Genomic DNA, 23,929 nt, shown 5'->3' with positions numbered 1-23,929 from the left:
ATTTAGTACAGCCACTTCACCTAACCTGCACACTTTTGGACTGTGGGAGGAAACCAGAGCACCCGGAGGAAACCCTCGCAGACACGGGAGAATGTGCAAACTCCACACAGACAGTTGCCTGAGGTGGGAATTGAACCCGGGTCCCTGGCGCTGTGAGGCAGCAATGCTAACCACGATGCTACCCACCAATCAAAATATAAAAAATATTAGATTGACTAATGCAAACAAAAAAGGCAACCATTTGTATACAGAAAATCTATAAATAGTAGAATTCATTGAGTAGTGATTTTACTTACAGTGAAAAGATATCTTTATACTTAAAGCAAGCCATTTGGGTGTACTTGTGTACAAATAATACAAGTTGCAAAAAAAGAATGGAAGGGACATTTTAACAAAAGCTTTATATAAAAAAAGTGCTTAAGGAAAATGTGAACAGATTAGAGTCAACTGTAGGGCCACCAAGGATGGGAACTCCACATCTAGGAGTATTTAATATTTAGAAAAGGACAGATAAAAAGTGAAAAGAGGCAGGTTGACATTGTTAGGAAAAATAATTAATACAATAATGAGCAAAATAGAGGAAAGGTGCCTTAACTGTGGCTTACAAAAGAAATTAGGTATATAAAATTGCCAGAAAAAAAATGCAAGACTGAAGATTGGGTAGTTTAGAATTCAGCAAAAGAGGACAAAAAGTTTGATCAAGAGGGGGGATAAATGCTTGGGAATAAAATTGCAGGGGACATAGAAACTGAACATAAAAGCTTCTACTAAACTTACTTCATGTGTTTATAAAGACAAATGCAGGCGATTTCCAGCAAGAAGCTGGTGAAATTGTAATATGGAACAAAGTTATTGTTCACAAAAGGCAGAACAAATAACTTGTCAGAAATGTTGTCTAGTGAGAGGAATTGAAAGAAATCAGTATTATTAAGAAAATGTGCAGGGTAAATTAATAGAATAAAAACCGACAAGAGTCTGATAATCTAAAAATTGCAGAGTACTGATGGAAATGGACCTGGAAATACTGGGAAACATTAGTGTTATCTTCCAAAATTCAATAGACTCTGGGCAAGTTCCTATGGATTGGAGAGTGGCATGTGTAATTCTACTATTTAAAAAAAGGATAGAAAAGAAAGGATACAGGCCAATTAGTCTAACATCAGTAATAGAGAAAATACTACATTCTATTATGAAATACATAACAGAACATTTGGAAAATGTTAACAGGATTGGACAAAACAGCACGGGTTTATGGAAGAAATTCATGCTTAATAAATCACAGAATCCCTACAGCATGGAAGCAGGCCATTTAGCTACAGAGCTGAAAATGTGTTGCTGGAAAAGTGCAGCAGGTCAGGCAGCATCCAAGGAACAGGAGATTCGACGTTTCAGGCATAAGCCCTTCTTCAGGAATGAGGAAAGTGTGTCCAGCAGGCTAAGATCTTTTCCAGCAACACATTTTCAGCTCCAATCTCCAGCATCTGCAGTCCTCACTTTCTCCATTTAGCTATAGAGTCCACAATGACCCTTCAAAATCCATCTAATGGAATATTTTAAGGACGTAACTAGTAGAATAGACTCACAATGGATCAGAGCGCAGGATATTGCGAGTAGATGCTTTTCAAAGAATATTATATCACCATTTGACAACGACATTTGATTAATCAGGATATTATGGCTCTTGAATCAGCATCAGCAAGAGCGGGCCTTGTACAGAATGGCGGAAGATGGCATTCGGGCATGGCGAGGCTGAGTAAATGACAAAGAAGTGGCAACTCCAAGACGAGGCAAATGTGACTCCACCCAGCCCAAGGTCTCCCAGCAAGTAACAAGCAGTTCCCAAGCTTAATCCCCTTGACCAGACTTGCAGACTGAGTCGAAGCTTGAGGTCCATGGCTAGGTCTGGGTGCCTGATAATGAAGGCAGATTTGGCCCCAGCGAGGACCCGTGGCACTGCCGGTGGCTGTGTCAACTAGATTGGCCTAGCATAAATTCATGACGGCAGCCTTGGAGGCGAAATGGCAATGGAGAGTGACACTCTTTGTTCGAGTCATGGAATGATGAAGCACAGTTGCAATAATGTCGGTGGTTAGTAGCAAGGACTCAAGGCATTGAGGTAAAGCAGCTGAAAATGTGTTGCTGGAAAAGCGCAGCAGGTCAGGCAGCAACCAAGGAGCAGGAGTCGACGTTTCGGGCATGAGCCCTTCTTCAGGAATGAGCCGAATTCTTCCTGAAGAAGGGGTCATGCCCGAAACGTCAACTCGCCTGCTCCTTGGATGCTGCCTGACCTGCTGCGCTTTTCCAGCAACACATTTTCAGCTCTGATCTCCAGCATCTGCAGTCCTCACTTTCTCCATTGATGTAAAGCAGCCCAGATCCAGGCCCATGACTGAACTGGAAGCAGGAGCTAACTTTATTGAGAGAAGACTACAAAATAAGCTTTATTTCTCTGGCTTTTCTATTCTGTGTTTAAGATGGTGCCAGAGAAAGACAACACTAAGCAACACTTTTTACTGTATTTGTAGTAAGTACACATGACAATCAAAAAAAGATAGGGGGAAAACCAGTGGATGTGGGGTTTTTGGGAATTTCAGTGAATTGGATTTTCTGAAGGTTGTTTTTCATTACTTGTGGGACATAGGAGTTGCTGTTTGGCCAGCCTTTATTGCCTGTTCCTAGCTTTGAACTAAGTGGCTTGCAGTTCAAAGTCAACAACATTGCTGTGGGTCTGGAGTCACATGGAGGCCAGACCAGGGGATCACTAAAAAAAGTCCTGAAGAAAGGTTACACTTGAAATATTGACTTCTCCACCTCCTGATACTGCCTGACTTGCTGGATTCTTCCAGCCTCCGTCTAGACTAGGGCATCACAGTGGATTTTCTTCCCAGAGGAACATTGCTGAGCCACATGGTTTTTTCTGACAATCACAAATGGTTTCATGATCATTAGTAAATTCTTAAGTCCAGATTTTTTTTTGTCTTAATGAGCTCAAAATCAATAATCTAATATGGTTGGATTTGAATCCAGATCACTAGAACATTACCTGTGTTTCTAGAATAATATTCTGGATTAGTGGTGCTGGAAGAGCACAGCAGTTCAGGCAGCATCCGAGGAGCAGTAAAATCGGCGTTTCGGGCAAAAGCCCTTCATCAGGAATAAAGGCAGAGAGTCTAAAGGGTGGAGAGATAAGCTAGAGGAGGGTGGGGGTGGGGAGAAAGTAGCGTAGAGTACAATAGGTGAGTGGAGGAGGAGATGAAGGAGAAGGGTAGAGTGGATAGGTGGAAAAGAAGATAGGCAGGTAGGACAAGCCATGGGGACAGGGTGAGCTGGAAGTTGAAATGTTGGGCCACAGGGCTGTGAGGTTGATTGGTGCAGGTGTTCAGGAAATGTTCCCTAAGGCGCTCTACTAGGAGGCGTCCAGTCTCCCCAATGTAAAAGGAGACCGTGTCAGGAACAACAGATACGATAAATGATATTGGTGGATGTGCAGGTAAAACTTTGATGGATGTGGAAGGCTCCTTTAGGGCTTTGGATGGAGGTGAGGGAGGTGGTGGGGGCGCAGGGGAGACTGGACGTCTCCTAGCAGAGCGCTTCAGGAAACATCTTTGGGACACCCGCACCAATCAACCACACCGCCCTGTGGCCCAACTTTTCAACTCCCCCTCCCACTCTGCCGAGGACATGAAGTCCTGGGCCTCCTTCATCGCCGCTCCCTCACCACCAGATGCCTGGAGGAAGAACGCCTCTTCTTCCTCCTCGTAACACTTCAACCCCAGGGCATCAATGTGGACTTCAACAGTTTCCTCATTTCCCCTTCCCCCACCTCACCCTAGTTCCAAACTTCCAGCTCAGCACTGACTCCATGACTTGTCCTACCTGCCTATCTTCTTTTCCACCTATCCACTCCACCCTCCTCCCTGACCTACCACCTTCATCCCCTCCCCCACTCACCTACTGTACTCTATGCTACTTTCTCCCCACCCCCACCCTCCTATAGCTTATCTCTCCACCTTTCAGGCTCTCTGCCTTTATTCCTGATGAAGGGCTTTTGCCCGAAACGTCGATTTTACTTTTGTGGTTCTGTTCGCCAAGCTGGAAGTTTTTGTTGCAAACGTTTCGTACCCTGGCTAGGCGACATCATCAGTGCTTTGGAGCCTCCTGCGAAGCGCTTCTTTGATGTTTCTTCCGGTATTTATAGTGGTCTGTCCTTGCCGCTTCCGGTTGTCAGTTTCAGCTGTCCGCTGTAGTGGTTGGTATATTGGGTCCAGGTCAATGTGTTTGTTGATGGAGTTTGTGGATGAATGCCATGCCTCTAGGAATTCCCAGCCAACTTCCAGCTAGGCGAACAGAACCACAACAACGAGCACCCGAGCTACAAAACTTCGCAGAAACTTTGTCGATTTTACTGCTCCTCGGATGCGGCCTGAACTGCTGTGCTCTTCCAGCACCATCAATCCAGAATCTGGTTTCCAGCATCTGCAGTCATTGTTTTTACCTTTCTGGAATAATAGTCTAGCAATAAAACTATTAACTATTCACTCCCTTCTTAGAAGTTCAGAGAGCAAAGTTAAAGCACGTCATATTGAGGCTAATATTTTGGCATGGATCGAGAATTGGTTGCGTGTGGGAATAAATTAATCTTTTCTAAGTAACTCGTGGGGTATCACGAAGGTCAGTGCCTGGGCACTAGCTATTCACAATACACATTTACTGATGATGCAGAAACTGGACAGGATTCTGAATTCTGAGGAAGATGCAAGGAAGTTTTGAGAAGATTGAAACAAGGTGAGCAAGTAGGCAAATACACAGCTGGTGCAATATAACATGCTAAATATGCAGTTAGACACTTTGGGTATGAAAAACAGATGAGCATTATTTAAATGGTGATATACTTGAAATGGTGGATGTACGAAGGGATCTGGGTATCCTTGTTGCCTGTCAAGGAGGGTACACACCAGGTACAAGCAATTAGGAGGGCACACACCAGGTACAAGCAATTAGGAGGGCAAATAGTATATTAACTTTCAACGCCAAGAGTATTTGAGTAAAGAATTAGGGATGTCTTACTACAGAGAAAAAGGGCTTTGATAAGAGTACACCTGGATATTGCATGTTTCAGCCTCCCTACTGAAAGATGTACTTCCCACAGGAGTGCAGAGGTTCACTAGGTTGATATCAGAGATCGCAGGACTGTTTTATGAGGAGAGATTGGTTCGACTGAGCTTACACTCATCGAGTTTAGGTGGATGAAGGGGGGTCTGATTAACTCAAAATTCTAAGAAAGTTGGACAAACTAGATGCAGAGAGCAAGTTTGCCTGGGGAGTCTAGAATCAGGGCACACTGTCTCAGGATATGGGTTGACCATTTAGAACAAAGAAAATTTACAACCCAAGAAGAGGCCCTTCGGCCCTCCAAGCCTGAGCCAATCCAAATCCACTGTCTATCACCTATCACCCAATTCCTAAGCATCTGTGTCCCTCTGCTCCCCACCTACTCATGCATGTGTCCAGATGTATCTTAAATGAATCTACCGTGCCTGCCTCTACCACCTCTCCATTTAGATAGAGATGACAAAAAAAAATTTCACTTAAAAAGCTGGCGAACTTGTGGAATACTCTACCACAAAACTGAAAAGTCCAAGTCCCTGAATATAGTCAAGGAGGAGAGAAACACATTTTTAGATGTTATGAGGTTTATGGGGTGAAAGCAGGAACGTAGCACAGAAGCGAAAAATTTGCCATGATTGTATCTAGTAATGGAACAGATTTGAAGAGCTGAGAAATACACTCCCGCTTTTAGTTTTTTTAAAGACATTTTTAAAAAAAAAAAGTTGGGTAGAGAGGCAGAAATATTTAGGAAAGGAATTCCTGAGTTCATGGCCAATGCAGTTGAAAGCATGGCCATCAACAGTAGAATGCTTTTTTTAAAATCCCAAAATTAGAACATGAATTTCCGAACATTGGAGAAGATTACAGATAACGAGGGGAGAGCATGGAGGGATCCAAAACCAGATGAAAATTTTAAAATGAAGGCATTGCATAATGAAGAGTCAACACAGATTAGTATGCATACAGCAACGGTGAACAGGGTCTGATGCAATTTAGGATACAAGTAGAGTTTTGAATTGCCTCAAGTTTCCTAGGGATAGTACATGTAGGCAGCCTACGCATATGTTAGAATGTTAAATCCAGAGGTAGCAAACTCAATGAGGATTCAATTACAGATGAGCAGAGTCGTTACTGAGCTAAGCATCATTTCAGAGATAGAAACAGGAGATTTAATCAATGACAGAGACATTTGACACCTAGAAGATCCAGCCCCTGACATGACACCAAGGCTGAGTTCTAAACAGTCTGGTTCAACTTCAGACAATTGCTGAGGAGAGGGACAGAGTTTGCAGACTATATTAAAATAAGGAAAAAAAATAGAGAAAGTAATAGAACTAAGATAAATTTCTAGAACCTCATGGCCCCTGCCTAAAAATGTTACAAGTATAGAAATTACATTTGTATTAGGCAATAATTTCTGAAGTTTTTATCTTTGCACTTTTGTATTGGAAAGTTACAAATTTCACACCATTATTTGGAAAGGAAGAGAGAGGATCAATTCAGGTAACTACAGATTGTTATCATTTAACATCAGTTGTTCTGAAGTTAATGTCTTACAATCATAGAATCCCTACAATGTAGATAGAGGCCATCTGGCTCATCAAGACCATAGCAACCTTCTGAAGATCATGCCTCCCAACACTATCCCTATAACTCCACATTGAGCTAACTCAGTCTGCACAATTCTCGAATACCAGGCAATTTAGCATAGCCAACCTGCTTAGCTTTGAACTGCGGAAGGAAACCAGAACACCTGGAGGAAACCCACGGAGACATGGAGAGAACTTGCAAACTCCACACAGTCATCTAAGGCCAGAATCAAAGCCTCGTCCTTGGTGCTGTGAATCAGCAGTGGTATCTAATCAGAAATCTTCTGAAAATTCAAGTATATTTCATCCACTGCTTTATTACCAATTTATCTGTCCTGCTTGTTAGCTCATCAAAAGAATTCTAATAAAATTTGTTAAGCATGATTTTCCTTTTGTGAAGGCAGACTTACTCTGCTTGATCATATGTATTTTGAAATGCTCTGGTATTACATCTTTTCTAGACTCCAACAATTTTCCAATAACAAATGTTAAGCTAACTGGCCTATAATTACCTATTTTTGTGTCCTTTTTATTTGAAAAAGGAAAGCATCACATTGGCAGTTTTCCAAATCTCTGGGACTTTTCCAGAACCTAAGGATTCTTGGAGGATTACTATGAGTGCATCAGCTATCTCTATAACTACTTCATTATCCTAGAACGCATCTCAGCAGGTCCAAAGACTTATTGATCTTTATGTCCATTAGTTTCCAATTATTCTAGTCATAGTTATTGTATTTATTTCCTCTCATCCAACTGTCTCCTGATTAAGTTTTTTTAAAAAAAATGCTAAGTAAAGTCTTTCACTATGAAGATTGATGGAAAGTATTTGTTTTACTCTTCTGCAATTTCCTGGTTCCCCATTATTTCCCCAGCCTCATTCTCTAAAAGGCCTATGTTAATTTTAGTCTTTTTCTTCCTATATAGAGTGCAGTTGTTTTCAGTTTTGATAGTACTTGTATTTACCTTCAATGTTTAACTTCTCCCCGATTTCTTGGTTGTCCTTTAGTTTTAAAAACTTTCCCAATCACCTGCCTTACCACGTAGTACCTTTTTCTTTCATTCTGAACTTCCTTGGTTAGTCACGGTTGTCTTATTCCCTTCTTAGGGTCTCTCTCTTACTAGGATATATCTATCTTTGTTGAGAGCTGTTATTCCTCAAAATATGTTTGCTGCTAAACTCCTGTCCTAGTCCACTCAAGCTACCTCCACCTCATTCCTTTTTAAGCAGCTTTTAGTTTAACAATTATTTTCAACCCAAATTTCTCCCTCAAAGTGAATGCTAAATTTTAATACATGGTCGCTGTTTCCTAGGGAATCTTTAACTCTATGATAGCTTATTGAACCTACCCTATTACTCATCACCAGGCCAAAAACAGCCTGATACCTGGTGGGAGCCACAAAACATTGTTCTTGGAAACCGTCCCAAACAAACAGAGATTTTCCTCTGCTAATCTGAGCATTTCGGTCTATATTTTTCATGTTAACACGTAGCTCTCCCTATCCTGGATTCTTTTTAAAATCGTACCATTAAGTTTATATTGTCTCTCCTCATTCTCCCGACTTCCCTAACAAGCCCCAAGCTCATTACCATCAAGCCCCTTCTGAAGTCATGACGTTCAGCGCTTGACCCCAGGAGTTCCAGGCCTCCTGCCAACTCTGCCCTCCCAAGGCTGAATTCTCTTCCACATTTCTACTGCACCATGTTTTAACCTACCATGTGCACACAGCCCACAGTTCTAAGATCCCTCTTGGTGAAATATGGCTGACCCAGGGTTCTGTGGTTTCTGGAACGGTCCATGTGTAATATCAGTAAAATAAACTGTAGCAAAAAAAAGGCGTAAAGCAATATCTTACTCTCAACTGAAGCTCCCTCATTGGGTTTAGAATAACTTTCTCCCTTCTTTCGGATTCGGCGAATAATTCCACCATCTTCATCCTCTGAGAGATCCTCCCCTTTGATTTCAAAAAGCTCAATCTTAAAAAGTGAAAACAACACAAGCAGTGTAAAATATCATATGCCATCTCACCTTCATGAGAAGTTTGTAACAATTCAGAATGCATTACGTACTTTAAGCACACTTAATCCTCAAACACACATGGATGTGTTCCTTAATGAGCATATGGGACATTTAACTATGCATACAATAAAATTCTCATCACTGAATATATTACGGTACTAACAAACCTTGCACAGTAGCAGAAATAAACTGCCACCATGTCAATCATGTAAGCCATGAGTTGAATGTTTATTTATGAATCAAGATGGCATACATTTGGTCTGCTGGTTGGACATCCCTCAGTTAATTATATTGTTATTTAATTCAAGGCAGTTAACTTTTACAAATAAAATTACAAATTCAGACAAGAAAACAATCGAAATTCAATCATTTGAAATCAATAGACAGGGTACAAAACTTTAAGTACGATCTCTAATGAAAATGGAGAAAAGTTTTTTGTAAAACTGGGTACCTCAAACACAAGTGTGGCATTGGGTGGAATTTTTGGTGGACTGCCTGCAGACCCATAAGCATATTCTGGTTTACAGATGATCTGACAGACTTCATTAATCTTCATGGTGGCCACCGCGATATCCCATGCTTTAATAACTTGCCCTGTTCAAAGTAAGTAAAAGTTGATACTTCAGTCATGTCATTTTAATGTGCAACTCCCTCAAAAGGAAGCACCTCCATTCTGCGCAGTCTCTTGATAAAGTTATGTTATTCTATGCTGCATGAAAAACAATATCAATGCAAGCTTGCTTCTACCTCACTTGATCCAAAGACTATCGTATATATCCAAACATCCATAATGTCCATGGTGAACCAGATCAGCCAGTGGGCTCTTAACACAATCTGCACTTCTAGACTTCAGCAAAAACACTGCCAGATTAATATGACAATACAATACTGAAAAGGTCTCATCAATATGAGTGAAGATGGCAGAGGGACCCTGTCTCAATCTAACTCCCAGTGTTTTGAATCCAGTTATTATTATTGGCAATTCTAGGCTAATACAAAAAAAAATTGTTGGCACGATATTGTAAGTATTTGAAGAAAGATTAATAGATATTATCAGATTTTCCACATGTATAATTTATGCAAAGTCTTGCTTGGGAATACTTAACAGGTTAATTTGCAGGAAGGTTTATTTTACATTGAATATTCTCAGGTACTAGTGCATTCAATGGAAAGCCTGAAAAGGTTGATATTATACATGGCTTGAACTGATGCTTCAAAATTCTGCAAAGCTCTTACTCAAAATCTCTTCCAGTAAAAAGTTTACCTGTTCCACCAAATGCTGCATTACTGAGATGTTATCATCCCATCAAGAACTTCTGGATTAACAGTACCAATACAGGCTCAATAAAGAATATTTTAACCATATTGCATGCCGCTTATACCTAGTCTGCAACATATATTGTTTGAAATTGCTGGCAAAAAAAAAAAATCCATGAATATTATGCAGACAACTGTCACAAGAGTTCTCCTTGATCCACGTGAGGATGGCATAGTCTCTGTATGGCATTTTCCTGTTTGTTGCAGTTTGGATTAAGAATTGGACAAGATTCAAGATATTACCAAAATCAATCATAACAACTTAAATAGCAAAATCAAAATTCAAATATAAAATCCCAGCATATAGAGTATAATATCTCTGAAAAGCCATTGCATAAAATCTTCTTCCCATAAACTGAAAAGATGCTCATCAAATTTCTAATAAAAACTAAGGGCTTGAGAAACTCAGCAGGTCTAATAACACCGGTGGAGAGATCAATCGTGGCTTTGGAAAATATTTTGATATGCTTCTTGTGTTCATTTTAAACACATGTAAATGGCCTTTTCAACTGTTAAATTACAGCAATGGAGAGAAGTGGAGAAAATTTGAACTCTTGTTGGTCTAGAGACAGGAAAATTAAAAAAACACAAAGAATATTACCTTTGCCAAGGTCAAATGTGAAATAGTCATCGCGGTCTCTGCTAGAGTCAAATTTAGTTCCATCTAACAGCACTCCAGTATAGTGGACAGAGACCTTATCGCCTGTCATTGGAGTCTCCTCACCAGTGCCATCTTTTTTTATCAGCTGTCAAAGGAAAGGCAGAGATTAACAATTCAATATAGTATGAGTGAAGTCATCTCGGTTATACATTACTGTAAGTTAAAAGACCACCATGGAATTTTAAATTATTTTCATGGGATATTTGGGATATCTGGTTATGGTTTCTCTCTTTTCCCAACATCTTTGTATATCACAAAGGAAGCAGCTTTTAAGAAAACAGTTTAGAATAATTGGAGGTCAAAATAAGGTGTTTATCCAACTGGTATTCATTTTGCCACTAAAACTAGATACCCATGCCCAACTGTGCTTAGAGGACTGGAATGCAAATTAAAAGTTTATAAAAGTTAGCTTAAGTGCTACCATTCACTAACTGGCTTTTTGAAGTTATCGTTATAAAGTTACCTTCCAAACCCACAACCATCTCGAAGGACAGGACAGCAGACACATGGGAACACCACCTTCAAATTCCCCTCCAAGCCACGGACCATCCTAACTTGGAAGTATATCACCCATTCCTTCACTTGCTGGGTCAGAATCCTGGAATTCCCTACCTAATAGTAGTGGGTCAACTCACTACAGGTGGTCTGCAGCAGTTCAACACTGCAGCTCACCATCACCGTCTCAAGTTGAGAGTGTGATGTTGGAAAAGCACAGCAGGTCAGGCAGCATCCGAGGAGCAGGAGAATCGACATTTCGGGCAGAAGCTGAATGGACAATAAAAGTGTTGGCCAGCCAGCGATGCTTACATCCCACCAATGCTGATGAGTTGGACTGTAAGGTCTGTTTCCATGCTGTCTAACTCTGTGACTCTGACAATATTACATTGTCTCAACCTTCACCTATTAGCAATGATTAAAAAGAATGCTCGCACACTGAGCTTTGGATGCTTTTCTCTTTCCTGTTTATTGTATTAGAAGTTAAAAATCTTCTAAATTTTAGTCCAACAGCTAACTAGTCAGTCAGAAGACAACTTATAGCAAAAGATTGTAGTATCATGCATGCAACTGGTACGATATACTGAACAAACATAGCACAGGAACAGGCCTCAATTAACAGCATTCTGTCATTTTCTTCTTTCTTTCTGTTCTTTGAAACCTGCAACCCATTTTAAAAGATGAAAGACTGAATAGCAATCTAGGTTTGTTAAATATATTTTATCAATGACATGCATAACATTGTGACCTTTTGCTATAAATTCTGTCTTATGATTCTGCTCCACAGCGACCTGAAGGAGCATCACTCCAAAAGCTAGTACCTCCAAATAAACCTGTTGGATTATAACCTGGTAATGTGATTTTTAACTTTGTCCACCCCAGTCCAACCCCCACATCATAGTATTAGAAGATTAGACATATCCAAAATGACTCTTCCTCATGCTCTTGGAACAAGAGACCACACACAAGGCCTACAAAAATAATGGAATAAATGTTAAATGTAAATTCATCAGGATATTATGAAAGAGAGCTACAAATTGTGTCAATTGACTTTTCAACTTTAGGAAAAACAATCTTCAAGAGCTATAAAAGGTGCCTAGGGAAGATGCAATAATTTTAAAAAATTAAGTTACTGAAGCAGCGTCAATCAATTTTCTTAATAAAGGTTATCAGATATGAAAATGGAAGACAACCAATAGTGTGGAGTGATAGCAGCACAAGTCACATTACAATAGGTATCTCATGAAGAACACACTGGCATGGGCCGGAGAAACCAAATGTCCTGATTTTGAGATTCTACAAGGGTACCTTTTCATCTCAACTTAATAGATATAACTGAATAGTATAAAGAATATTAAGGAAATGAATTGCTGAGTAACATATGGACATACAGACTCCAGTGAGGAGGAAATGGCAAGTTTTGTTCTAAATTGATCTCTTCTTTGTCACTGATATGACTGTTGGGACAGCACAAATGGAGTTTTAGCTATAAATATCAATACTCACTGCTTTGGTTGAGCACATGGGGAAACAGGAGAAGTGTACTACAATTTTCAAATTAAAATGTAGGAAGACCAACAGATGTCAAGCTTGTGGCAACTTGTATAATTCTCACTCAGCTACTGTAAACTTAGCATCACCCATGTATCAAGTTGTTCCAGATGAACTGGTTTTCACTATGTTTCATAAGCCACTACTATGCTAAAACGTATTGTTTCATTATGATGGAGTAAAATCTTTTCACTGTCTGAAATATAGTTGTTGGAAACCTACAATCCATGGATTCAAATGGGGAGAAAAAAGTGAAAAGTCACACCTTGGACGTCAGATTCCGCATTAGATGATGGTTGCTGTATAGGCATTGTGGATACGTGTTGGTGTATGCAGTGTGTTGCAGGAAGGGGCCTGGGTGGAGTGGGGCCTGTCGCACTGTACAGACTGTAACCTGTTTGGAGGTTCTGCAGTGGCGCCTTGTTACCATTTAACTAACTCAACACCAGGTAAAATGCATCCACCCAGGAACCGGAGGTAAATGGAATGCAAGGGGTATAATTAATCACAAATCACTGTCTGCATATAAAACACCTAATTCCACACTATTGTTTCAAAAACACCAGCCAATTCACCTAACGCTTAGACAAAAATACTAAAGGCACCTCGTGTATTTGATGGCCTAGGGACTGCCTCCTGTTTTGGATGCTTTCTAAGACTAGTAGCTATATCTAGACATTTCTTTTGTGCAATACTGATAAGAGTTTATGCACTAACGCTGATTTCATCTGATTTTTGAAATAGGAGGTTTTGCTGGCTGCTTAATCCGGCTCTTACCTTCAGAACTCCTCCATCTTTCTTCGGGCTGATGTCTTCCCCTTCAATGGGGATCTGCTGCTCGGTTTTCTCTTCTCCCGCGGTCATTGTTCTGCTCAAAACTGTCTGTTTCGCGAAAAAAAATAATAACCTATTTAAACACAAGTGCGAGTATAGCTCTCCCGACTTCTACAGGCAGCATAAACGTGCCGAAACTCAACCGTCTCTGAGTGTAATAAAGGGAGGCGGGTCACGGAACTTTCTAGAGAAGGGGGTTAAAAAAAAAGCTGCAAAAGATCCGCCTATCTTCCCGCCTCTAGCACATGGCTCTATCCTGGCTCTCTAGAAAATTCTCCACTGCGGATTGAACAGTGCACACACCTCACCGCTGGAGGATGACAATTTGACGCGCAGTTGGCTCAAAATATAAAGCTAACCCAAATCTTACACCCAGCCAAATCAAAAGCAAAGACATGCCGGAAATATTCATCGGGTTTTAGTCGTGCTGCATTCTCCAACATGAGCCCTGATCCTAGCTCTAACCAAAAAAAGAGAAGATGCTGGAAAATCTCAGCAGGTCTGGCAGCATCTGTAAGGAGAGAAAAGAGCTGACGTTTCGAGTCTAACTAACTGACCCTTTGTCAAAGCTAAACAAAAAGGGAGAAATAGGGAGGTATTTTTACTGAGCTGAAAATGTGTTGCTGGAAAAGCGCAGCAGGTCAGGCAGCATCCAAGGAACAGGAAATTCGACATTTCGTGCATAAGCCCTTCATCAGGAATGAAGGGCTTATGGCCGAAATGTTGAATTTCCTGTTCCTTGGATGCTGCCTGACCTGCTGCGCTTTTCCAGCAACACATTTTCAGCTCTGATCTCCAGCATCTGCAGACCTCACTTTCTCCTCGAGGTATTTTTACTGAACCTAGCTTGCAGCTTCCATTAATCATCAGAACCACTGTACCCGCTTTGCTCCTGAAGCAGAGTTTTCTCTCGTGTTAAGTGCTTTAGTTGTTTGAGAGAAGCCTGGGACTTGTTCATTGAGGAAAACAGATGATGGAGAGGAGATTTGATAGAAGCAGATCAAATAGGGAGACACTGGAAGGATTAAAAGCCAGAAGGCACAGATTTTTAGGTAATTAGTGAAAGAAGCAGTGCTGCTTTTTGAGTCAAGGATTGAGGAACATGCTCAGGGTTGCGGGGATCTTGTGGCACGGTGGTGCTGTCCCTCTCTTTGAGCTTGACAGCCCAGGTGGGTTCAAGTTCTTACATCTCCAAAACAGGTTGATTAGAAATCATAGGCGAAAGTGAGGACTGCTGAAGCTGGAGAGCAGAATCAAGATTAGAGTGGTGCTGGAAAAGCACAGCAGGTCAGGAGCATTCGAGGAGCAGGAAAATCGAAGTTTCGGGCAAATTCGGTTTCCTAATGAAGGGCTTTTGCCCAAAACATTGATTTTTACTGCTCCTTGGATGCTGCCTGACCTGCTGTGCTTTTCCAGCACCATTCTGATTAGAAATCAAACTCAAGGTTGCACATTTCTGTCACGGTTCATCATATAGTTGATTCTCAACACATTTGATTCTTAGGACAGGATGGAACTGGAGTGGAGGATTTCACTTTTTGTTCTCTGCCACCACTCTTGTGACTCAAAAGCATGATGTAGCTCAATTAAAGTTGCCATTTTGAAAAAGTGGTAGCAAATTCTCCTAGTCATTAAGATGCTGCTGCATTTCAAGCAAAGTGCTGGACATGTTCTTTGTCCTCCCCTGTTATACTGACAATTGAGAAAACAGGCATTGGTGAGGCTAATACTTTGCATCCATCCAGACACAATATCATGTCCAAAATTGATGATTTTACAGGAATTTTGCCAGACTGCTTGTGGAGTAGGCTCCAAGAAGGACATAAGAAATTATTAGGCAGCCTCCCCGTTGAATCCAGAGGATGTATTGATCTTGCAATTTCTCTGGTGCTCTTATGTTTTGCTGACAACACCCTGTCTGTCTCTCTGCAGAAGTATGGTAGCAACAACTGCTCTGTACATGAGGGCATTTGTTCACTTGTGCACAAGTTTTTATTTTACTTCCAAAGAGAAGAAAGCATGACTTGCTTGTGACATTCTATAGCACCAACATGGAAAGACTGAAGTTAAAACAGAACATGTTGGAAATACTCAGCAGGTCAAGCACATCTACAGGAAAACAACTAGCATTGGCCTAGAGTCACAATAAGCAAAAGAGGTGCACCGTGTTTTAAGAAAGTATTGAAGCAATGAAAACAATTAATGAAATGGAAGATCTGTATCAGGGTGAAAACTACAAGTTGCTAAATGTCAAAAATGAACGATGGTGCAAGTAAAAGGGAATGGTAATGGGATAAGTAGAGAAACAAAATATGGGTCTTGAGAACATGTATAAAGCAACAGTCCAAACATTACCACCACCAACCATGTGAAAAAGTAAGTGTATTGATTACTTCATTGAAAAATGAGGCAAGATTCACAAAGTTAGATTAAGAAGCTGAGGACTGAAACAAAATAGCTCACAGTCACATTTGTGGACCAAATTTCAAGCAATCAAGCTAGCTCCCATTTTTTGAGGATGGTCCCCAATACAGAGGAGACCATATTGTGAGTAGTTAAGTACAGTATAGTAAATTGAAAGAAGCACGAGTAAACAATTGTCTTACCAGGGTGAAGTGTTTACAATCTTTGACAGTGGGAAATGAGGTGAAAGGACGGATGTTGTAACTTCTTTATATCAGTCGCATGGAGGGAAAAATATCTTCAAAGTACTGAAAGTGGAAGAGTTTGGTAGCACCCTCGTGCTAGAGTAGGCAAGGAGAAAGTGAGGACTGCAGATGCTGGAGATCAGAGTTGAAAAGTGTGGTGCTGGAAAAGCACAGCAGGTCAGGGACCGTTCAAGGAGCAGGAGAAACGATGTCTTGGGCATAAGCCCTTAATCAGGAATGCTGGAGTAGGCAGACGATTATAGTTGGAAGTCTACCTTTCTCATTCATTCATAGCTTGTTGGCATTACTGGCTGGGTCAGCATTTATTGCCCATCTCTAATTGGTCAGAGGACAGTCAACAATAGGAAATTAGGGAGGAAATTGCGGGGACCCTTGTAGAAATATTTCTATAATCTATAACTAGAGGTGAGGTGCCGGATGACTGAAGAGCAGCTGATGTTGTGCCTTTGTTTAAGAAGGGATATAAGAAGAAACCTGGGAACTATAGACAATTGTGTCTGATGGCGGTAATAGGTAAGCTGTTGGAGGTGATTCTGAAAGGTGGGATTTATATGGATTTGGAGAAGCAAGGAATGGTTAGGGATAGGCATGGTTTTGTGTGAGGGAAATCGTGTCTCACAAGCTTGATTTAGTTTTTTTTGAGGAAGTAACCAAGAAGATTGATGATGGCAAAGTGGTAGACGTTATTTACTTGGACTTTAGTAAAGCCTTTAACAAGGTTTTGCATGGTATACTAATTGATACAGTTAGATTGCATGGGATTCAACGTGAGCTATAACTAGATACAAAATTGGCTGAATGACAAGAGAAAGTGAGTGGTGGTGGAGGGTTGTTTTTCAGACCTGAGACCTGTTAAGAGTGGTGTTCCACAGGGATTCATGCTGGGTCCACTTTTTTTTGTCATTTATATAAATGATTAAGATGAGAATATAGAAGACATGGTTAGTAAGTTTGTAGATTATACCAAAATTGGTGATATATTGGACAATGAAGAAGGTCATTTAAGATCTTGATTAATTGGGTCAATAGGCTGAGAAGTGACAGATGGAGTTTAATTTAGATAAGTGTGAGGTATTGCATTTTGGTGAAACAAACAAGAGTAAGACTTATATAATTAAAAGGAGGACTTTAGGTAGTGTTATAGAAGACAGATCTAGGGTTTCAGGTACATCATTCTTTGAAGTTTGCATCATAGCAGCAGGCAGGTGGGACTACTTTAGTTTGGGATATTTGGCATTGGCTTTTTGGATTGAAGGATCTATTTCTGTCGTGTCTGACTCTTTTCGTAGACAATGTGGTTAAAGTGGCGTTTAGCATATTTGCCTCTACTGTTTAGACCTTTTGAGTATAGGAGTTAGGATATAATGTTGAGGTTGTTGGTGAGGCCTCTTCTGGAGTACTGCATCTAGTTCTAGTCACCCAGAAGGATATTATTGGAAGGGTCTAGAAAAGATTTGTCAGTATGTTGCCAGGAATGCAGGGTTTGAGTTATAAGGAGAGGCTGGAATTTCTTTCTTCCGGAGTGTAGAAGGTTGAGGAGTGACCTTCGAGAAGCTTATAAAATCATGAGAGGTATAGATAAGGTAAATGGCAGATATCTTTTTGCCAGGGTGGAGGATTTCAAGACTAGGGAGCATATCTTTAAGGTGAGAGGAGAAAGATTTAAAAAATACAATGAGAGGCAACATTTTTTTTAAAAAAGTGGTTTGTGTGTGAATGAACTTCCAGAAGATGTAGTAGACACAGATACAGTTAACATTTAAAAAACATTTGGATAAGTACATGAATAAGAAATGTTTGGAGGGAAATGGGCAAAGCACATGCAGATGGAACTAGGTTAGTTTGGGATTATGGTCAGCATGGACCAAAGTGTCTGTTTCCATGCTCTACGGCTTGACATTGCTGTGGGTCTGAAGTCACACATAGGCCAGACAAGCAAGGATGGCAGATTTCTTTCCCTAAAGGACATTAGTGAACCAGATAGGTTTTTCTGACACTCAGCAACAGTTTCACTGTTATTAGACTCTTATTTCCAGATTTTTATTGAACTCAAATTCAACTATCTGCCATAGCAGGATTCAAACCCAGGGACCCCCAAAACATCACTTGGATCTCTGGATTTCCTGCAGCAAATTCACTCTTTCTTTTCAGTGCAAAGTAATGTTTCAATTCGGATGTTCTGTTACATCTTTTGGTGATTTTGAATACAAAGACCACTGAATGGAAGCATGAAGGCAAAAGCACCCCTGTGGTAGTGAGATTTTAAAGGGTAAATTTATTCTGCTGACATGTAAGAAATTGGATGTCCTGGGTATGTTTTCTGTCTTGCAGGCAGAATGTGACAATTTAATCAGACTCTGTAAATGCTGCAGTTTAAGGAATAACCTAATCATGCACTGTTTCTGGAAATAATCTAATCACTTCACATTGTTTTTGGGTGACTATGGGGGAATGGCAGGGGTTATGTCTTGCATGAATGACTTACTGCAATGTTAAACCCTGTATAAAGGGAGAACAGTTCCCTTGTTCAGACAGCCTCGCTTGACATGCTCCACAGCATTGCAAAGAATGATAAGTGATCCTCCAAAAGCTTGTACTTGCTTAAATAAATCATGGTTGTTCACAGAAGTTGGCATATTGATGCAACTGCAATCATGAAAGTCTCAGGTACAGTCACATAGATGGGTTAACTCCAGGAAGGGTAAGAGAGGTAGACAGTTAGTGCAGGAGTCTTTTGTGGATATACCCATTTTGGAAAATGTAGGGGGTGATGAATTCTCAGGGGAATGTAGCACAAACAGCCAAGTTTCTGGTATGGAGACTGGCTCTGATGCAACGAGGGGTACATCGGCTTCCAAGAGATCAATTGTGTGAGGGGATTCTGTAGTCAGAGGTACAGACAGACGTTTCTGTGGCTAGCAGAGAAAAAGCAGAAATGGTGTGTTGTTTCCCTGGTGCCAGGATCAAGGATGTCTCCGAGAGGGTGCAGAATGTTCTCACAGAGGAGAGGGGCCAGCAGGAGGTCATTGTCCACATTGGAACCAATGACATTGGAAGGGAAACGGTTGAGATTCTGAAGGGAGATTACAGAGAGTTAGGCAGAAATTTGAAAAGGATGTCCTCAAGGGTACTAATATCTGGATTACTCCCAGTGCTACGAGCAAGTGAGGGCAGGAATAGGAGGACAGAGCAGATGAGTGCATGGCTGAGGAGCTGGTGTATGGGAGAAGGATTCACATTTTTTGGATTATTGTAATCTCTTTCTTTTGGGGTAGAAGTGACCTGTACAAGAAGGATGGATTGCACCTAAATTGGAAGGGGACTAATATACTGGCAGGGAGATTTGCTAGAACTGCTTGGGATGATTTAAGCTAGTAAGGTGGGGGGGGGGGGGGGGGGGGGGGGGGGGGGGGGGGGAGCTGAAAATGTGTTGCTGGAAGAGCGCAGCAGGTCAGGCAGCATCCAAGGAACAGGAAATTCGACGTTTCGGGCATAAGGCTTATGCCCGAAACGTCGAATTTCCTGTTCCTTGGATGCTGCCTGACCTGCTGCGCTTTTCCAGCAACACATTTTCAGCTCTGATCTCCAGCATCTGCAGACCTCACTTTCTCCTGGGGGGGTGGGACCCAGTGAGATAGTGAGGAAAGAGATCGGTCTGAGACGGGTACAGCTTAGAACAGAAGTGAGTCAAACAGTCAGGGACAAAGTAGGACTAATAAGTTAAACTGCATTTATTTCAATGCAAAGGGCCTAACAGGGAAGGCAGATGAACTCAGGGCATGGTTAGGAACATGGGACTGGGATATCATAGCAATTACAGAAACATGGTTCATGGATGGGCAGGACTGGCAGCTTAATGTTCCAGGATACAAATGCTACAGGAAGGATAGAAAGGGAGGCAAGAGAGGAGGAAAGTGGCATTTTTGATAAGGGATAGCATTACAGCTGTGCTGAGGGAGGATATTCCCGGAAATACATCCAGGGAAGTTATTTGGGTGGAACTGAGAAATAAGAAAGGGATTGTATTATAAACATTATTGGGATTGTATTATAAAACCCCCAATAGTCAGAGGGAAATTGAGAAACAAACTTGTAAGGAGATCTCAGCTATCTGTAAGAATAATAGGGTAGTTATGGTAGGAGATTTTAATTTTCCAAACATCGACTGGGACAGCCATAGTGTTAAAGGTTTAGATGGAGAGGAATTTGTTAAGTGTGTACAAGACAATTTTCTGATTCAGTATGTGGATGTACCTACTAGGGAAGGTGCAAAACCTGCCCTACTCTTGGGAAATAAGGCAGGGCAGGTGACTGAGGTGTCAGTGGGGGAGCACTTTGGGGCCAGTGACCATAATTCTATTCTTTTAAAATAGTGATGGAAAAGGATAGACCAGATCTAAAAGTTGAAGTTCTAAATTGGAGAAAAGCCAATTTTGACGGTATTAGACAAGAACTTTTGAAAGCTGATTGGCGCAGATGTTCGCAGGTAAAGGGACGGCTGGAAAATGGGAAGCCTTTAGAAAAGAGATAAAAAGAATCTAGATAAAGTATATTCCTGTCAGGGTGAAAGGTGAGGCTGGTAGGTGGACGGAATGCTGGATGACTAAAGAAATTGAGGGTTTGGTTAAGAAAAGAAGGAAGCATGTGTAAGGTATAGACAGGATAGATCGAATGAATCCTTGGAGTATAAAAGAAGTAGGACTATACTTAAGAGGGAAGTCAGGAGGGCAAAAAGGGGACATGAGATAGCTTTGGCAAATAGAATTAAGGAGAATCCAAAGGGTTTTTACAAATACATTAAGGACAAAAGGGTAACTAGGGAGAGAATAGGACCCCTCAAAGATCAGCAAGGCGGCCTTTGTGTGAAGCCACAGAAAATGGGGGGAGATATTAAATGAGTATTTTACATCAGTATTTACTGTGGAAAAGGATGTGGAAGATATAGACTGTAGGGAAATAGATGGTGACATCTTGCAAAATGTCCAGATTACAGGGGAGGAAGTGCTGGATGTCTTGAAACGGGTAAAGTTGGATAAATACCCAGGACCTGATTAGCTGTACCCGAAAACTCTGTGGGAAGCTAGAGAAGTGATTGCTGGGCCTCTTGCTGAGATATTTGTATCATCGATAGTCACAGGTGAGGTGCTGGAAGACTGGAGGTTGGCAAATGTGGTGCCACTGTTTAAGAAGGGTGGTAAGTAAAGCAGGGAACTATAGACCGGTGAGCCTGACCTCACTGGGAGGCAAGTTGTTGGAGGGAATCCTGAGGGACAGGATATACACGTATTTGGAAAGGCAAGGACTGATTAGAGATAGTCAACATGGCTTTGTGCTTGGGAAATCATGTCTCACAAACCTGATTGAGTTTTTTGATGAAGTAACAAAGAGGACTGATGAGGGCAGAACGGTAATGTGTATATGGACTTCAGTAAGGCGTTCGACAAGGTTCCCCATGGGAGACTGGTTACAAAGGTTAGATCTCATGGAATACAGGGAGAGCTAGCCATTTGGATGTAGAACTGGCTCAAAGGTAGAAGACAGAGGGTGGTGGAGGGATGTTTTTCAGGCTGGAGGCCTGTAACCAGTGGAGTGCCACAAGGTTTGGTGCTGGGTGCTCTACTTTTTGTCATTTACATTAATGATTTGGATGCGAACATAAGAGGTACAGTTAGTAAGTTTGCAGATGACACCAAAATTGGAGGTGTAGTGGACAGCGAAGAGGGTTACCTCAGATTACAACAGGGTCTTGTCCAGATGTGCCAATGGACTGAGACGTGGCAGATGGAGTTTGACTCAGATAAATGTGAGGTGCTGCATTTTTGGAAAGCAAATCTTAGCAGGATTAATACACTTAATGATAAGGTCCTGCTGAACAAAGAGACCTCGGATTGCAGGTTCATAGCTCCTTTAAAGTGGAGTTGCAGGTAGATAGGATAGTGAAGAAGGCGTTTGGTATGCTTTCCTTTATTGGTCAGAGTATTGAGTACAGGAGCTGGGAGGTCATGTTGCGGCTGTACAGGACTTTGGTTAGGCCACTGTTGGAATATTGCGTGCAATTCTGGTCTCCTTCCTTTTGGGGAGATGTTGTGAAACTTGAAAGGGTTCAGAAAAGATTTACAAGGATATTGCCAGGATTCGAGGATTTGAGCTATTGGGAGAGGCTGAACAGGCTGGGGCTGTTTTCCCTGGAGTGTCGGAGGCTGAGGGGTGACCTTCTAGAGATTTACAAAATTCTGAGGGGCATAGATAGGGTAAATAGGCAAAGTCTTTTCCCTGGGGTCGGGGAGTCCAGAACTAGAGGGAATAGGTTTAGGGTGAGAGGGGAAAGATATAAAAGAGACCTAAGGGGCAACATTTTCACACAGAGGGTGGTACAGGTATGGAATGAGCTGCCAGAGGAAGTGGTGGAGGCTGATACAATTGCAACAGTTGAGAGGCATTTGGATGGGTATATGAATAGGAAGGGTTTGGAGGGATATGGGCTGGGTACTGGTAGGTGGGACTAGATTGGGTTGGGATATCTGATCGGCATGGACGGGTTGAACTGAAGGTCTGTTTCCACGCTATACATCTCTATGATTCTATGAGTCTAAAACTGGGAGTCACGATTTAAAAATCAGGCATTTCTCATTTAAAACAGATTAAATTAATTTGTTTCTGAGGCTCGTAAGTCTTTGGAACTTCATCATAAAAAGGAGATGAAATTTGGGTCCTTGATTATTTTTAAGGTAGGTAGAGATAGATAGATAGATTCTTAACAATCAAAGTTTTCAGAGCAGGTGGGAATGTAGATTTGACATCATAATCCGATCAGCCATGATCTTGTTGAATGATGGAGCAGGCTTGAGGGGCTGAATATTTCCTTCTGCTTCATGTTTTCATTCCCTTATAAGAAATTGGTTGACTGTCCAGAAATGGAGATGAAGGACTTGAGCAAGAGAAGGGAAGAATCCAAGATGAACCATAAAAAGATGAGGAAAGGGTGGAAATCAGAAGTAAAGTTAGTGAGATTTTTTAGTTCTGAGTGGTATTGATACAGTTATCAATGTGTGGGGCGAAAAGGTTGGGGAGAGGACCTTTTTTTTTAAAAAGGACTTTTATCACAAAGTCAGGTATATACATGAGTCCTGCACGATCCAACAGTGAGCCTTTCATTGGATGAAAGTAAGTGGAGGCAAAGCAGTCATTTCAATGATAAAGGAAGATTTACATTCATACAAAGTCTCTCCTGACCTCAGCATGCCCCAAAACCCTTTACATGTCACAAGACATTAATTGGTTGTGTTAATCTTCTAATATAGAAAAGATGATGTGCAGGTGCCAGTGTTGGACTGGGGTGGACAAAGTTAAAAATCACACAACACCAGGTTATAGTCCAACAAGTTTATTTGGAAGTACTAGCTTTCGGACCTCTGCTCCTTCATCAGATTGTGTGATTTTTAACAATGCTGAATATAGCAGTCAATTTACATGCAACAAGCTCTCACAAGCAACAATATAACAAACTTGTACAGTGTAAATGGGTTGCTTTTTGAACTAATGTTGATTTAAGGGATAAATATTGACCAGAACACCAGGTTTAATGCCCCTGCTCCCCTTCCATATAGTATAATGGGATCTTTTATATCCACCTAATAACAACAGCAGAAATAGTCTGGATTTAAATATTTCATCCAAAAGATATCA

At 41.1% G+C, this 23,929-nt stretch overlaps 1 protein-coding gene across 2 annotated transcripts in view; it reads right to left on the bottom strand.

Moving 5' to 3' along the window:
• The window catches only part of LOC132824952 (peptidyl-prolyl cis-trans isomerase FKBP4-like), a 48,501-nt gene that overhangs the window by 24,015 nt on the left and 557 nt on the right, over positions 1-23,929 (bottom strand). The window contains exons 2-5 of one of the 2 annotated variants that reach the window (XM_060839856.1): positions 13,518-13,622; positions 10,635-10,779; positions 9,168-9,310; positions 8,553-8,673 (exon numbers count right to left, since the gene is read on the bottom strand). In XM_060839856.1, the coding sequence (XP_060695839.1) occupies positions 8,553-8,673; positions 9,168-9,310; positions 10,635-10,779; positions 13,518-13,604 (496 nt within the window). In that variant the 5' untranslated portion in view covers positions 13,605-13,622. Of the gene's footprint in view, positions 1-8,552; positions 8,674-9,167; positions 9,311-10,634; positions 10,780-13,517; positions 13,756-23,929 lie in introns of those variants that run through there. The other variant, XM_060839857.1, reaches the window with a different exon arrangement.

This window comes from Hemiscyllium ocellatum, chromosome 19 (genome assembly GCF_020745735.1).
Source record: "Hemiscyllium ocellatum isolate sHemOce1 chromosome 19, sHemOce1.pat.X.cur, whole genome shotgun sequence".
Lineage (NCBI taxonomy): Eukaryota > Metazoa > Chordata > Chondrichthyes > Orectolobiformes > Hemiscylliidae > Hemiscyllium > Hemiscyllium ocellatum.
The sequence above is the reverse complement of the archived record's forward strand: the minus strand, read 5'-3'. Positions and strand labels throughout refer to the sequence as shown.